The sequence below is a fragment of the Lepisosteus oculatus genome, chromosome 26 (genome assembly GCF_040954835.1).
Source record: "Lepisosteus oculatus isolate fLepOcu1 chromosome 26, fLepOcu1.hap2, whole genome shotgun sequence".
In the NCBI taxonomy this organism is placed as follows: domain Eukaryota; kingdom Metazoa; phylum Chordata; class Actinopteri; order Semionotiformes; family Lepisosteidae; genus Lepisosteus; species Lepisosteus oculatus.
The window spans coordinates 9,525,734-9,540,280 of NC_090721.1; the positions used below are offsets into that span (position 1 = coordinate 9,525,734).

A 14,547-nucleotide genomic window follows, 5' to 3' on the forward strand; every position below is an offset into this window, starting at 1 on the left:
CCGTACCTGCCGCCACCCCCTGCTCCCGGCCGCAGCGCCATCTTAAAAACACAGAGCTAGGAGGCGTCAGCTGAGAACACACGGACAAGCACTTCCGGGTCACCTGCTGGCGAACTCAGGTGCTTTAAATGGGTTGACGCTCGTGGTTCTGATCGCTGCAGAGCCACAGGCCATATTTTCATACTAAATTTTAAAATAAAATTTGTTAGATGTCCACAGCTAATAATATACTCTTTACACATCCGAGGCTAGTAAACCATTCAATCTTATTCTCTTCGAGTAACAGGTGCCGAGTAACGATTACAGTGCTATCAAAATGAGATCATGTTTATTTCAAGTGCTATTGACGGATCTCTTCAAGTTCCTTTTTTATTTCAGCAGCATCAGCCGTTCAAAAGGCGAATTTTACCCATCTTTGCATTTTCCGGTTTTGAAATGAACACCTCTTCAGGAACACTAGCAACTCTTGTAATACGATAAGAGAGGGTCTTTAGGTTCTTGTAATCAGATACTGCAGAACCCTTACAGAAGAGAATACATTAGAACATGTTTAGCCTCAAGACTGATAGCCCTTGGCATTGCCCCCATCACACTGTGAAAAGTGAAATAACATTAATATACCGTGTATTTGCAAGGAATCGATTTTTTAAACGTTTATTGTCCAGACAACAAAAATAAATAGTTGATTTACTGTATAAACAAATGAATGAAATACAAATGTAGGAGAATCTTTAGTCTACAGAGGAATTGATGATCAACATGACATAACATGAATCCAGATTTCTAACCCCTCCAAGTTAGAAAGCAGCAAATTCAGCATTTGGTCAGACACTTGACTGCAATGGTACTGCATGAGCTGAGCCAGAGGCACGCTGGTGTTCCGGCAGTCAGGAGATCACTCCAGTAGGACACAGACAGCCGGGCTCCTCCTAGCGTTTGGGAGCTGGAATTCAACACGGATGTAGAGTGAGCTGCAGTCACTTGTGCTGTTCGGCAGAAGCAGGACAGTTCAGAATGCATGTCTGTGTCCATCCCTCTGGGCGTGCTCTGCTCTGGTGTCAGTTGGCCGCTGTCTCTCCAGGGGCGCACTGTCCCGTCTCTGACTTCTTCTCCTTATCCGTCTTCCCAGACTTCCTGCCAAGATAACGGGAATGTTGAATAATAAGAGAGCTGCCGAGGCCTCAGCCACTGTGTTGTTCTTGTCCAGCACACGCAGATGTCTCTGCACGGCTGCAAGCTAAACGTTTCCCCAAGATGACTCGTTTCAACCGCAGCTCGAGTCAAAAACGAGTTTTCTGAACAGCTGTCCCCCTGCATCTGTGAAGAATCTGGTTCTGCTCAAACTTGTGCGACTCTAAGCACGCGTTGCAGGTGTCACTTTGTACCTGGCTCCTTACAGCAGACAATGCATGTACAAGGGGAAAACCTCAAACGCATTGGAAGGTTATATTCAAATGTAGAAAACCAAGCTCTGTTTTTGTACAAGTACTGTATAATACTGACTCAAACGTAGCTTGAGGAAACCTTCCTTATGCTCTCCGACCCCATCTGCTTCACCGAAACAGCTCTGCTGCCTTGTACTGGGGTAGCAGGTGGAAACAGGAACCCCCGCGCTGGGGGTAAAGGGGCAAGTCCCTACCTTTTGCCCTTGCCGTGGCCTTTCTTCAGCAGGAACCGCGGGGCGGTGCGGATGGTGGCCCTCTTTGGGGGCTTCTTCAGCAGCCTCCTCCTCACCTTGCTGCAGGGGTGAAAAGAGCGCAGGTCAGAGCTCGCTCGCACAGCACAATCGCGCGTTCTCTCGCCGCCGCCGCCAGCGATCCTGTCAGGCAAGGCTGGGGGGAGCCTTAGGATAATCATGGCAACTTTTTTTGGGGGGGCTTTGACAAGATTACTACAACTGGTGCTCCACTCCACCCAAAACAAACTTCTCCTTGTAATACGTTATGGCCTTGATATCATCAGCAGCCATATCACGCTGCAGCAAAGCAGGTGTGAGTCTGGTCAGTACCTGGATGGGAGACCTCCTGGGAACAACTAAGGTTCCTGCTGGAAGAGATATTAGAGGGGCCAGCAGGGGGCGCTCACTCTGTGGTCTGTGTGGGTCCTAATGCCCCAGTATAGTGAGGAGGACACTAGACTGTAAAAAGACCCCGTCCTTCGGATGAGACGTAACACCGAGGTCCTGACTCTCTGTGGTCATTAAAAATCCCAGGGCGTTTCTCGAAAAGAGTAGGGGTGTAACCCCGGCGTCCTGGCCAGATTTCTCATTGGCCTTTACCAATCATGGCCTCCTAATAATCCCCATCTCTGAAATGGCTTCATCACTCTGCTCTCCTCCCCACAGAGAGCTGGTGTGTGGCGAGTGTACTGGTACATCATCCAGGTGGGGCTCCACACTGGTGGTGGTGGAGGGGATCCCCATTACCTGTGAAGCGCTTTGAGTGGAGTGTCTAGAAAAGCGCTATATAAGTGTAAGCAATTATTATTATATAAAATGATACATAATAATAATAATAATAATAATAATAATGAACTGGTAATGCAACACAGCTCAAATCAAGAGCAAACAACTAGCAAACCTGCATTGCCCAGGACAGTGAAAGCAGCTCTAATAAGCTGTGTAAGGCAAGGACACTGCTTGTTGAGCCCTCGACAAGTCACTGAGGCGTGCTGTGCTGTCAGTCATACCTGTGCAACTTCTTGAATCCAATCATGTACTCAGGAACAGGGCACCCCGCCTGCTTGATAACACTGGCAACGCTGCAGAGCAGAGAGTTGAATTAACTGAAGGAAAACCTACAGTGCATCTAAACATAGCCTGTTGCGTCCCAAGGTGCTCAGGGTCACATGCACCCTGGGGTGTCAGTCTTTTATCACAAAGAGAAGGGAAACGTTCAGGGAAATCTTTGATTTTAGATTCATAGTTCGGGCCACCATTTCCATCAAGGACTGAATTTTAATGGCGCTTTCTTGTTTCAAAACCAAAAAAAAACCATCAAACACATCGGCTCCTGAGGGGCAGGTTCTGAAAGGCTCTCCAAGTTTCGCTTCCTGTGGAGATTTTCTGAAGCCCAGCAGGGCACAACGCCGCCCCCCTCCGGTGTCTCACAAAATGAGAGGAGAGAAGAAACGAAAAAAGTACTAAAAAAAAACCGGGGTAGAAACTCCTCAGCGGAAAGCTGCTCACAAGGTGTCTGGCTCTCGAGGAGACGGCTGTGCTCGGGCAGCTCAGAAGCCCTCTGCTGTTGAGGTCGGCAGACAGGGCCTACCTGCGCAACATGGGCTTGTCATCCTCTGTGAAGAAAGTGATGGACCTCCCCCGGTGTCCTGCTCTCCCAGTGCGACCTGCACGCAGATTTAATAATTCATTAATAATTCCTTACACTTATATAGCGCTTTTCTGGACACTCCACTCAAAGCGCTTTACAGGTAATGGGGATCCCCTCCACCACCACCAGTGTGCAGCCCCACCTCGATAATGAAAAACTAAGGTTTTTCATTTTTTTTTAAATCAACGCGCAATTTTGCAGATGGAGACAGGGGACATCAACAGCGCGTCACCCATTAGTGAAACACTTCACAGTCCTGCCACAATGAAGCACTGATGCTTCCAATCTCCTCCTGGCATAAAGCCCAGTATTTGGCATATGTTATTTGTCCCTGTAACACACCCTGGCTTAGATAGACAGACAAGACTTTATTGATCCCGAAGGGAAATTGAGGTGTTACAGCAGCCCAGGCCAAGACAAGCAAAAACAGGACTAAAAATTAAAATAAGTACAGCAATACAAAATAAAATAGAGTTAGGTGTGTGCAAAATATGCTAACAGTATATTAATGCAGTGTCCAAAAAGTACATTAGTGCAACATGCTGTCCATAGATGAGCAGATGAAGGCTAGCAGTCCTAGCCTAGGGCAGTGTTATACACAAGCAATACTTCATGGTACTGCTAGGTGTGCACCTGCTACATGTTGTGCTTGTAATCGCAATACAAAATCTGTATATTGCAACACAACAGGACTCTGCATTATGACATATATAACTAAGATCACACTTATCCCTGCTGCAGACTTACTCCTTATCTTTCTTGGCCACACGAGTTACTTGCAAGGGATTTCTTTGCTCATGGAGGTGTCTTATGCCGATTTTCCTATTGCACTCAACATGCGACAGCAGGGATTCATTCTTGGAATCATTGGATTTATTTCAGTCAGACATTCGCGCTGGCTTAACGACAAAAGGGTATCTGATTAACCAGCTCACCCAGTGGTCTACTACCCGTGTGGCTGCTCCCATGATTAGGAGGCCTTTTAAGGTCATAAGAAGTTCAATTAAAGCCCAAAAGACAATTAAACAGGAAGCTTAACTGGCACACGAGAATAAGAAAAACGCAGGCATGGTACAGTAAGAGAGAGACGGGGGTGTGGCACGGGGACCACAGCTCACCGATCCGGTGGATGTACTCCACCGCGCTGGCGGGGAAGTCGTAGTTGATCACCAGATTGACGCCTTTGAAGTCGATCCCTCTGGCCAGGAGCGCGGTGCAGATCAGCACCCAGATCTTCCCCGCCCGGAAGCTGCTGACCACATTGTCTCTCTGGGCACGATACAGAGAAACGGACATGAAGAACATGCTTCATTAAGGAAAAAAAAAAAACACAACCGCCTGTTGGTTTCATTGTACTTTTAGTCAACTGGATTCGCCCACTTGGGTGTTTTTCCCCCCATCTCAGCTCAGAGCTATAAACCTCCTAACTGCAAATGGGGGACAATGAGGAAGTGCTGGCAGAATCCTGGCCCGCCCACATGCAGGAGGCTCGGCACTGATTGGGTGGGGAGGCGTGTTCCTCGCTGATCGCCTGTCAGGCAGCAGGGGGCGCTGTGTCACTGAGAGGCCAGCTGTGCTGGGGGAATCCCGATCCCAGTTGACTCGTGATACGATTGAGGCTCGAACCCGGGACCCTTCAGTTCAACCTGCACTCTAGAGAGTGCCTTTACCCACGAGGCCCCTCAACCTGCTTTTCAACCACCTCACCAAAGCAACCATGGAGCCACACTACTGTCGTCATGCAGAATTCAATTTCAGTTTGTAGCAGGTCATGAAACTGAGGGGTTCGAGTTCCAAGGGCCACATGATTAAATAAGCACTTTACACTGCAGCAAGTGTAAAGTTAATCAGCTGCAGCACTGTTCACACAACAACTTCACTTTTTACATTGTAATCGCTTAATTTTGAACTACAACAAAAATATTAAATGGGTCACCGGCCAGGAAATTTGAACAATATTCACATTATCCCTGGCATAACGAAGAGGGAGACAAATCAAAATCTGATGGCGTTTCCCAGCCGGTGACTGTCCCCGTGCCGATATGCACGTCTATTCGCACGTCTTTTAGCGTCCCCTTGGGTTTCACGGTTCTGGAGGCAGTTGTGTGCCCCCTGGGGACGGGGCGCGGGGGGATACCTGCTGCTGCGTGCGCTCAGCGTGGATGACGTCGACGTTGATGCCCTCGTAGACCAGCTCGTGGAAGAGCTCGCGGGCGCGCTCGATGGACTGCACGAACACCAGCACCGGCGGGTGGAAGCCCTGTCAGCCACAGGAAGAGAGCGTTGCTCAAGGCGTGGCGGGACAGGGCTCCAGAAAGGAAGAAAGCGAACGCCATACCCTGTCCGCGCCCGCGGGCACGGGTACTCACCAGGAGAGGGGGGGGGGCACAGTTAAGAGACTGACAGGCACTGATTAAGGGGTGCTGCCCAGGTTTTTAACATGGCACTGGACAGAGCGCGTTCCACTGTCCAGCGGCTAAAGAAAAGCGTTTCTAACTGAGGGATCCCTGGTTCCAACACTGATTCAGCCACTCGCTTGCCATGAGGCACCCTGAAACTACCTTAACCTTTTTTCTCACGTGCCCTGTTACAAATGCTTCTGCAGCAGATGTTCCTCCCCTAATGTCTGACCTTCTAAACTGTGGATGAAGCAGCATCAAATAAAAGCTACAGAATTCCCTCCAGACTCCTGTCGCCTGTCCTAGCTGGGAGGAGTGCTCAGCGCAGAGAGTGAGAGAGAAGGAGAATGGCGTGCACTAACTCACGGGACATCACCTCCTGACCGGGCTCGGGTTGGGCTCTCTCACCTTCTTGACCAGATCCCTCATCGCCAGCAGCTTCCCGTTCTCCGTGCCCACGAACAGCAGCTCCTGCTCCACCGTCTCAGCGGCCGAATTCCTGGACACGGGGACAGAGGCAGATCAGCAGACCCGCTCCACACTCCCTGCTCACCGGGACACAGCAGCCCGACGCTGGACTGGGGAAAACTCTCTGCTCTGAGATGGCATAGGACCGGGATAAAATCTTGCACGCTGAGGCTACACTGAAGCAGGGATGGATCTAGCCAGTCGCTTTTAAATCAGACTCTGAGGTTAAGTGGCAAGGCTCTTCAGCTCAGTACTGCACCTAAGAAGTTAAATAATACTCTTCCTAAAACACGTTTACATTCCATTTAAGATCACTTTCACAATTTAGTGTATTAGGAATTTGTCTTTCCGCATACCCCAGCTTGCTCTCCATGAGACACACAGACAGGGAGAGAAGCTGGGGGTGAGAGCGCAGGGTCAGCCATTTATACAGCGCCTCAGGAGCAGTTGGGGTGAAGGGCCTTGTTCAGGGGCCCAGCGGAGTAGGATTCCTCTGCCGGCCGTGGGATACGAACCGGCACCCTCCCAGCCACAGGCGCAGATCCTGAGCCACAGAGCCACCGATCCGCCAAAAGACCACATGGTCAGCAGCGATGCAAAAAATAAGTAACAGCACATAGGGAATTGTCATAGAAGGGCAGAGGGAGAGACAAGGGAGCTGGGGCTCTGAAACAAGCTGCCCAGTTATCCAGTTGACGCAGATACCCCGGCTTCTTTCAGGAAACACCTGGATAAGAGGGCCTTGGGTCAATGAGCTACTGCTAACCACCTAGATGGGCCACATGGCCTCCCTCTCATTTGGGACCTTCCAGTGCCCCAACGAGGCACGCACCTCTGGCCGATCGAGACGGACACCATGCTGTCCAGGTTCAGCTGGCACCACTGCTCCACGTCGGGGGCGAAGGTGGCGCTGAACATGGCCCTCCTGACCCGGGGGCAGGTGCAGGCCAGGAAGATCGTGGCCAGCTGGTCCCTGAAGCCCGTCTTCCCGTCCTCGAAGAGCTTGTCGGACTCGTCCACGACCAGCCACTCCACACTGCACCGCAAAACACAGGGACACTGAACGCAGGCGCCCCAGCATCTCCAAACCCGCCCAAGTTTAAAACCTACCCGAGTCGCTAGAGAGCCTGGGCTTAGCACTTCTTGCAGTGCCGCCTTCATACAATCAAATGAAAAAGTACTTGTTTTTTTGTAGAAAAGTTTGCAGCAAAGGCACTCCTATTTAAGGTCCTCCACTAATTTAGCAGTTTTAGTCGGAACCCTGGATCACATGGTTAGGCACCCCTTCGAAGACCCCCGAACTCTGCTTCGAGCCAGCAGCGCTGCGTGATCATGAGGCTTGAAGACAACCAGTCAGCAGGGAGGGCACAGAGACACTCACTTGCCCAGGTCCACAGCCGGGGGGTCCTGCTGCAGGAGGTAAATCAGCCTGTTGGGAGTCGTCACCAGGATGTCTGGGTAAATAAAATCAAGTTGAAGACCAACAATCAAATCCATACTAAAAAGAATGGTTACAAACGTGAAAAGGCCATTTGGCACAAACACATGGCATTCTTCATTATCTTAACATCCATCCAATTTGTAACCACTTCCTCCAATCCAGGGTCAAGGGGGAGCCAGAGCCTATCCCAGCATGCAGTGGACAGAAGGCAGGTAACACCCTGGATGGGACGCCATTCCATCACAAGGCAGGCAGATACAAACACGGACACACACACAGTCACACCAGGGCCTGTTTCCCGGAAGCCAATTCACCTCAAGGCATGCCCCAGAATTGTGGGAGGAAACTGGAGCACCTGAAGGAAACCCACATGAACATGGGGAGAACATACAAACTCCACACAAACAGCACCCCAGGTCTTGAATTGAAATCAGGGCCCCAGAATCAGTGAGACATCAATGCTAACCACTGGGCCACTGTGCCAACCTAAATGTCTTAACAGTTCCTCTCAATACCTTCAAGCACTCAAAGCTGCAGTGTTCTGGAAAACAGCAGATTAATCAGCTTGTCGATGAAACCTCTTGTGCATGACTGGGTCAGCACCCACCAAAATGGATTATGGAGCCAGCAGTCAAGTGACTGAGCCTGTGCAAAGAAACAAACACCCGGACTCTCCATGTGCTCCCCTGTGCTATAGCTCCCAAGCCAGGCTTACCGAATTTCTTGGCAGACTTGGGTCCAAATTTCTTGGCGGCATCAGCTCCTTTGTGGATCATGTGCACCCGGAAGCCCACTCCCTCGGACAGCTTGAGCAGCTCTCGGTAGGTCTGCCAGACATGGACACGCAAAACACACTGAAACGTGCCCCACGACCCACACCGCCCAGGCCTGGAGCCTGGAGCCTGCTGGGAGCCCACTGTGGCGCTGCTCACCAGTACAGAGGCCCCCCACTCAACACGGCAGGCAGCCAATTCAAACTGCAGCCCAGTCTCAGAGTGCTGAGTGCTTGAAGCCGAAGGTGGCACTGAAATCACTGAATTGTTTTACAGCTCGTGCCTGACAGCTGGGTGAAGGGAATGGTTCAGGAATAATAAAACAAGAGAGAAGCAGACCTTAAGAAAACCATCAGGGAATGTGGGCTACACGTCAGTCACCCTGGGCTTGGAGTCGAGCCGCGAACGTGCCCTGTTAATGCACAGTACCCCCTTCATTTCAGAACTTCACTAGGGATACTGCAGCAGCTAATCAAAAGGCTGTACGAGCTGCAGGAAGTTACACAAAATGCCTTTTAAGAACTCACTCGGCGACAGCGGGGTGAACTAGTCAGGAGGCGACACTCACCTGGCTGGCCAGCTCTCTGGTGGGGGAGATGACGAGAGCCCGGAAGCCTTTGTTGACAGGCTTGCGCAGGTGGGCGAGGACAGGCAGGCAGAAGGCCACCGTCTTCCCGGAGCCCGTGGGCGCGCAGGCCAGGATCTCCCGGTTCTGCGGGACAGGAAACGACGGGGCGGCTTCAAACAGAGGCGCGGACACGCGGCAGCACACCGGCCCCTGCTCAGACACAGCCCTGAACACAAATCTGCCCTCTGAGCCAGGCTCAGTGTGCAAGCAGCATAGATCCAGCCAGACTGGGGGATTGGGCTGGGCGGTGTGGTGTAGCACTGTGGCTGGAAGGTTGCCGGTTCGAATCCTGCAGCCGGCAGAGGAATCCTACTCCACTGGGCCCCTGAGCAAGGCCCTTCACCCCAACTGTCCCAGGGGCGCCGTGTAAATGGCTGACCCTGAGCTCTGACCCCAAGCTTCTCTCTCCCTGTCTGTGTCTCATGGTATGCAAAAAGACCAATTCCTAATGCAAGAAATTGTATATGGCCAATAAAGTGATCTTATCTTATCTGTCCTGGCATTTGCAGTCTGGAAAGCATTGCATTAAATGTTCCAAGTGGAAAAACAAAGAAAAAGTCATGAGAGCACAGAGAGAAATCATAGTGTGCAGCACAGGAAGGGCAGCGCAGATCAGAGCTGAAGTACCCCTGTACCCCTGGATTACTGCCGGGGGAATGCAGCGTTATGGAGGGGGGAGCTGTACGCAGGACGGGGCGCAGAGAACTCACATGCAGCATGAGGGGGATGGCCTGCATCTGGATGGGGGTGGGCGTCTGGAACCCCGCCGCGCGGATGTTCTGGATGAGCCGCGGGTCGACCTGGTACTCCTCCGCCAGCTCCGCGAAGGTGGCGACGGGGTCGGGGACGTCGGTGCCGCGGACGTTGATCCGGTTCTGGTGCCGGAGGCGGTTGACCTGGAGCACAGAGCCCGACAGGCGCCCGGTGTATTTCACGTGTCTGAGACAGAGCCCGGGGCTGGTGAAAAGGTCAGCCGTCATCTCCTTACCTTCTCCTGGTGCAGGTGCTTTAACCTCTTCCAGGAGGGCTTGTCCTTCCTCTCCCCCAGAGAGTCCTCCGCCTTCTTGTCCAGCGCCGACGTCCACAGGATCCCCTCCGGCTGGCCGCTGGCAGCGCCCGCCCCTGTAGCAGGAGCCCAGACAGAGAAACCACGCTGAGACGCCACCTGGTACGAACAGAGCCTCGGGCTGCAGGGCTACCTGACCGCAGGTCCTTGAAACTACAGAACACCACGCCACCTGGAGATCTCCTGGACACACGAAGCTACCAGGCCCTCAGAAATCCAGAAATAACTCAAACCGCCCAGCAAGAGGGCAAACGTTCTCGCACATTATTTAAAGTTAAAAAACACAAGTGCAAACCTTCCTAGAGAAAATGTCTACATTTTTTAAAAAATATTTAAAAATAGGAATAAAGCTACTATAGGAACAAGTAATAGGTTCATTCCATGCTGAAAAGAGAAGAAGGAAAACAACGTTTTGGCTGTGAGTAAGCTTACACCCAAAGAAGGCTCCACAGCCAAAACGTTGCGTTTTCCTTCTTCTCTTTTCAGCATGGAATAAACCTATCACTTGTTCCTTTGCAGCCTACGCATGCTGACGCAGCTCCCCACCTGAGCTACACAAAGCTGCTATATTTAATAGTAGCTTTATGATTTCGACTGTTAAAAAGACTCAGGTGTTTATGTCCTCCTCTCACTTGTAAAACGCGTTTCTGTTCAGTACTATACCACCTTTATAGCACTAAACATACTACTATATTGACAGCAGCTATATCACCCTGCAGCTCCCAGCTGGCTGCCCACTGGAGCTCAGCGGGTGTGAGCCTGCCCAGTACCTGTTTGGGGAAAAAACTAAGATCGCTGCTGGAAGAGATGTTAGCGGGACCAAGCTATACAAGTTAAAGGATTATGATTATTATTACTACCGGAGGTTTCACGTGCAGTCTTCTTTGCTGGCTTCTCAGCTCCTCTTTTCCTCTTCTTCGCGGGGAGACGCGAGTTCTCCGACTCCGAGTCCGAGCTCAGCTCCTCCTCCGCCCTCGTTGCTCTGCCTCGGGGGGGCTCTGTGTCCGTCTTGGCCTCTCCGTTTCCTGGAGAGATCCTGCTTTTGGGGCCGAAGAAGTCAATCCCGGCCGAGACGTCGGTGGAGCCCGTTCCACCGGTCTGCTGTCCCCTCGCCATCTGTATTTTACGGCCGACCATGACAAAAGTTAGTTGAAATATATCTGTACCCTGACGCAATGCATGCACCGATTGTGTTATGAGCTGTAGTATTTTGTAACAGCAACTTCTTAGAGCTACATTCAGCACTGCAACGCCAAACCACTCCATACCAACATCTACACTGAACAAAGGTTACGTGTTCGGCAATTTGAGAACCTGCTGATACCATCTTGCCACAAGACGCATAAAGAATACCTAAAACTCCCTTTAGCAGTAAAGCTGTGCACGTTAACAGCACACAGGCGTGAGAAGTCACAGCAGCGTGTGCCATTGCTTAAGAAGTAATGTGCTATCCTACCATAATCCATAACGAACAACAAAACGCCTTACTGGCCTACAAATGCCTGCTATATTAGTATGCCTACCTTAAACCTCTCCGCATCTTTGCCGAACTTTTTGAAGTCAAACTTGGCCCCCGCTCCCAGCTTACGGAACAAGTCGTATGAATCCATTTTCACTCAGCCAGCATGGTCAGCTCCAGCAGGCATTACCAATCGAGATACCGCATCTTGTAGGGGGTACATCTGGGTGTGATTAGTAAGCCTCTTAAAGACGTACACTGAAACGAACAAAATGTCTAAACCAGTGATCATTTTCATGTTTAAAAACCCACCCATGTCACCCATCCCCATCAATTCCCAGTGAAATATGTGTTTTAATTAATCTGCATAAGGAAATATGGTGGTCATCATGATGATGATTATGATATATAATTATTTTATTTAAATAAATGTCGTCTTCCACGATCGTTTATAGGATTCATATACAATAGCGCCCGCGTAAGTATCTGTATTAGTATTAATTGTGCCACATATTATTAATTAATTTATTAATTTAAATTTGATATCAAATTGTCGTCGTGCTGTAGTAACAGTTACGCACAACAGAGGGCGTCAAGAGGCTACTTTAGAAACGACACTTGTTGACCGAAGTCGGGATTCTCTTGAAGCTCCGAAAAAGAACAACCTATGAAAGTACCTGGCGTTGTTGGTGATGTAGTCAAAGAGAATTAAATTCGCGTTAAATGTCTCTCCCTGCTGCATAAACATGCTCTTCGTTTGTACAAAGAGCGAAAGCTGTTGTCACTCCGCAGGCTGCACGGCTGGGACAGGTGTGATTTCTCGGTCATGTAAGAAACCGAAATACAGAGAAAAGGAGATACCTTCCGAGACGGTATAGCAAGTCGGTGCTTGTGTGAGTTTACCCTGACTGTGACCTCGAGTTGTATTGACACAGTGCTGGGATTATAGGAATTGTTTCATTTGTTTGTCCTGTTGTGTCAGCCCGCGACACGGTGACAGATCCCAAGAATGTATTCGCTGCGGCGCGTGGAAGTACAGAAATACGGAACCGTGGGGATCCTGGCCGACTTTTCCAAGTTGTGTAGAGTAGAGGGAATGCACCGGAACAAGTAAAAGGTGTATTCCACGCTGAAAAGAGCCTACTTCAGGTATGAAGGTCTGACACCTGAAGAAGGCTCCACAGCCGAAACGTTGCGTTTCTTTTCTTCTCTTTTCAACATGGAATAAACCTTCACTTGCTCCTTTGCAGTCTACGTGTGCTGACGGAGCCGAAGGGAATACTGCATTGGTTCATAATTTGCCATTATTGAAAGTCAGAGCAGAGTGATGAAGCCAGTTCAGAGATGGGGATTATTAGGAGGCCATAACTGGTAAAGAGCAGGGGGGGGGATTTGAGCAGGACACCGGGGTTACACCCCTACTCTTTTTGAGAAACACCCTGTGATTTTTAATGACCACAGAGAGTCAGGACCTCGGTTTTATGTCTCATCCAAAGGATGGCAACTTTATACAGTACAGTGTCCCTGTCACTATACTGGGGCATCAGGACCCACACAGACTGTGGGGTGAGAGCGCCCCCTGCTGGCCCCTCTAATATCTCTTCCAGCATCAACCGTAGTTTTTCCCGAGAGGTCCTCCATCCAGGTACTGACCAGGCTCACCTGCTGAGCTCCCGTGAGTTGTCAATTGTGAGCTGCAGGGTGATGTGGCTGTTAAATTGTTTTAAATAAAATGTGTCTATTATTCTTATCATCATCATCGCCAGTGTTTTGGGGACCTACATGATTAATTATGCACCACCTGTATCAAAGTACTGGAGTACTGGTGCATATGCTCAAGTCAGCCAGTAATGAAGACAAAGCTGGAACCAGAAAATGGTCCACTCCATCCCAAACAAGCACCAGACCTCTGCAGGGAAAAAGCAGTTTTCCTGTTCCAGGTCAGCTCAGCACTTCTGGCCCACTGTGTGGCCCTGGGTGCACAGCCACCCAGGGTGGGGTTCGGGGGTGTCTGCAGGGGTAGGCACTCTGGAGTGGTTCTTTGTGCATCCCTCTGTCTGGCCAGAGAGATTTACAGCATGTCCCGGGACACCAAAGACCAGCCCCTTTCCTATCCATCACCTAGGCTGCTGATTCTGTCCCAGGACACTTCAGTAAAAGCATTGTGGGTTCCCCCACTAGACCCTTGAAATTTTGCCTACAGCATTGAGGACAGCATGAGCATGTGGGCACTCCTGGGCCAGCCTGTCATGTACAATACAAAGCTTCACGTCCCGTCTTTTAATCAAGGGCTATCACTACTATGCTACTATAGTATACATATATATATAGAAATTCAAAGTGTGCTTGATTCATCTCCCGGGAGCTGCTTTTAACTTATCTTCCACTTTGAGGTTCTGCTGCGACTTGAGAATGTCAGGAGATCATAGGAAATCATCATTGGTCTGAATCCAAGTTGGAATAACTAAGATGTTTGCATCCCTGAACTACAAACAAGGATTGTAAGTTAAACGTCACGGGTCAGAAACGGTTCAGGAGTCAGACATCTAATATACACAAAGACCTGTGCATGTATCAGCTTGAGCGCAATACCTTCCAGCTCTGATCTAGAATGGAAATATTTGTCATTCTAGCCACCAGCTAGTCAAATGAAAGTCTTAGTAATACTAAGGTATTACTGTGCAACAGGACTATTAAATAGGCCCATCCAATCTGTTCTGGTACCTGGTATGTATAGGTGATACATAATTAATTTGGCATTTTGATCCTGCTAATTATTAATTAAATTCCTAAGAAGGCTCTGTGGGTTGAACCTAACTGTGGCTTTTAAAACTATTTGCACTCTGATCTCATGTTGGATACTTTTACAATTTCCCTGTCTTTAAAAGGTTATGAAAACACATTCCTCTTGTCTGTGGAGGTTTGGTATAATATGTGGCATTTTCAGATTTTCTATCCTGTTCATACATGCTTTACACAACGGC

The 14,547-nt window shown here is 49.8% G+C and overlaps 2 protein-coding genes across 11 annotated transcripts in view; both read right to left on the minus strand.

Annotated features, from left to right (window-relative positions):
- The window catches only part of synrg (synergin, gamma), a 51,996-nt gene extending 51,830 nt beyond the window's left edge, over positions 1-166 (minus strand). For 2 of the 10 annotated variants that reach the window (XM_015367594.2, XM_015367590.2), the window contains exon 1: positions 7-165. In XM_015367594.2, coding sequence (XP_015223080.2) covers positions 7-41 — 35 coding nt within the window. In that variant the 5' untranslated portion in view covers positions 42-165. Of the gene's footprint in view, positions 1-6 lie in introns of all 10 variants that reach the window. The other 8 variants (XM_015367596.2, XM_015367592.2, XM_015367598.2 and 5 more) reach the window with 6 other exon arrangements.
- Positions 167-638: 472 nt separating this feature from the next.
- On the minus strand, positions 639-11,753 carry ddx52 (DEAD (Asp-Glu-Ala-Asp) box polypeptide 52). Its single transcript, XM_069184348.1, has 15 exons — positions 11,628-11,753; positions 10,965-11,220; positions 10,027-10,160; positions 9,749-9,934; positions 8,979-9,122; positions 8,353-8,464; positions 7,578-7,650; positions 7,029-7,232; positions 6,137-6,227; positions 5,467-5,589; positions 4,448-4,598; positions 3,270-3,345; positions 2,689-2,760; positions 1,640-1,738; positions 639-1,134 (listed from the first exon to the last, which is right to left on the minus strand). The coding sequence occupies exons 1-15, from the start codon at positions 11,712-11,714 to the stop codon at positions 1,059-1,061; spliced, it is 1,884 nt and encodes a 627-aa protein (XP_069040449.1). The 5' UTR covers positions 11,715-11,753; the 3' UTR covers positions 639-1,058.
- Positions 11,754-14,547: the final 2,794 nt, after the last annotated feature.

What these genes read in the sequence shown, in the direction of transcription:
- ddx52 (XM_069184348.1), bottom strand. Translation starts at nt 11,714, where the DNA reads ATGGATTCATACGACTTGTTCCGTAAGCTGGGAGCGGGGGCCAAGTTT. An exon ending in CTGAGCGCACGCAGCAGCAG is followed by an intron (nt 4,599 to 5,466) that starts GTATCCCCCCGC and finishes TATCGTGCCCAG; the next exon opens with AGAGACAATGTGGTCAGCAG. An exon ending in GGAGTACATCCACCGGATCG is followed by an intron (nt 3,346 to 4,447) that starts GTGAGCTGTGGT and finishes ATCTGCGTGCAG; the next exon opens with GTCGCACTGGGAGAGCAGGA.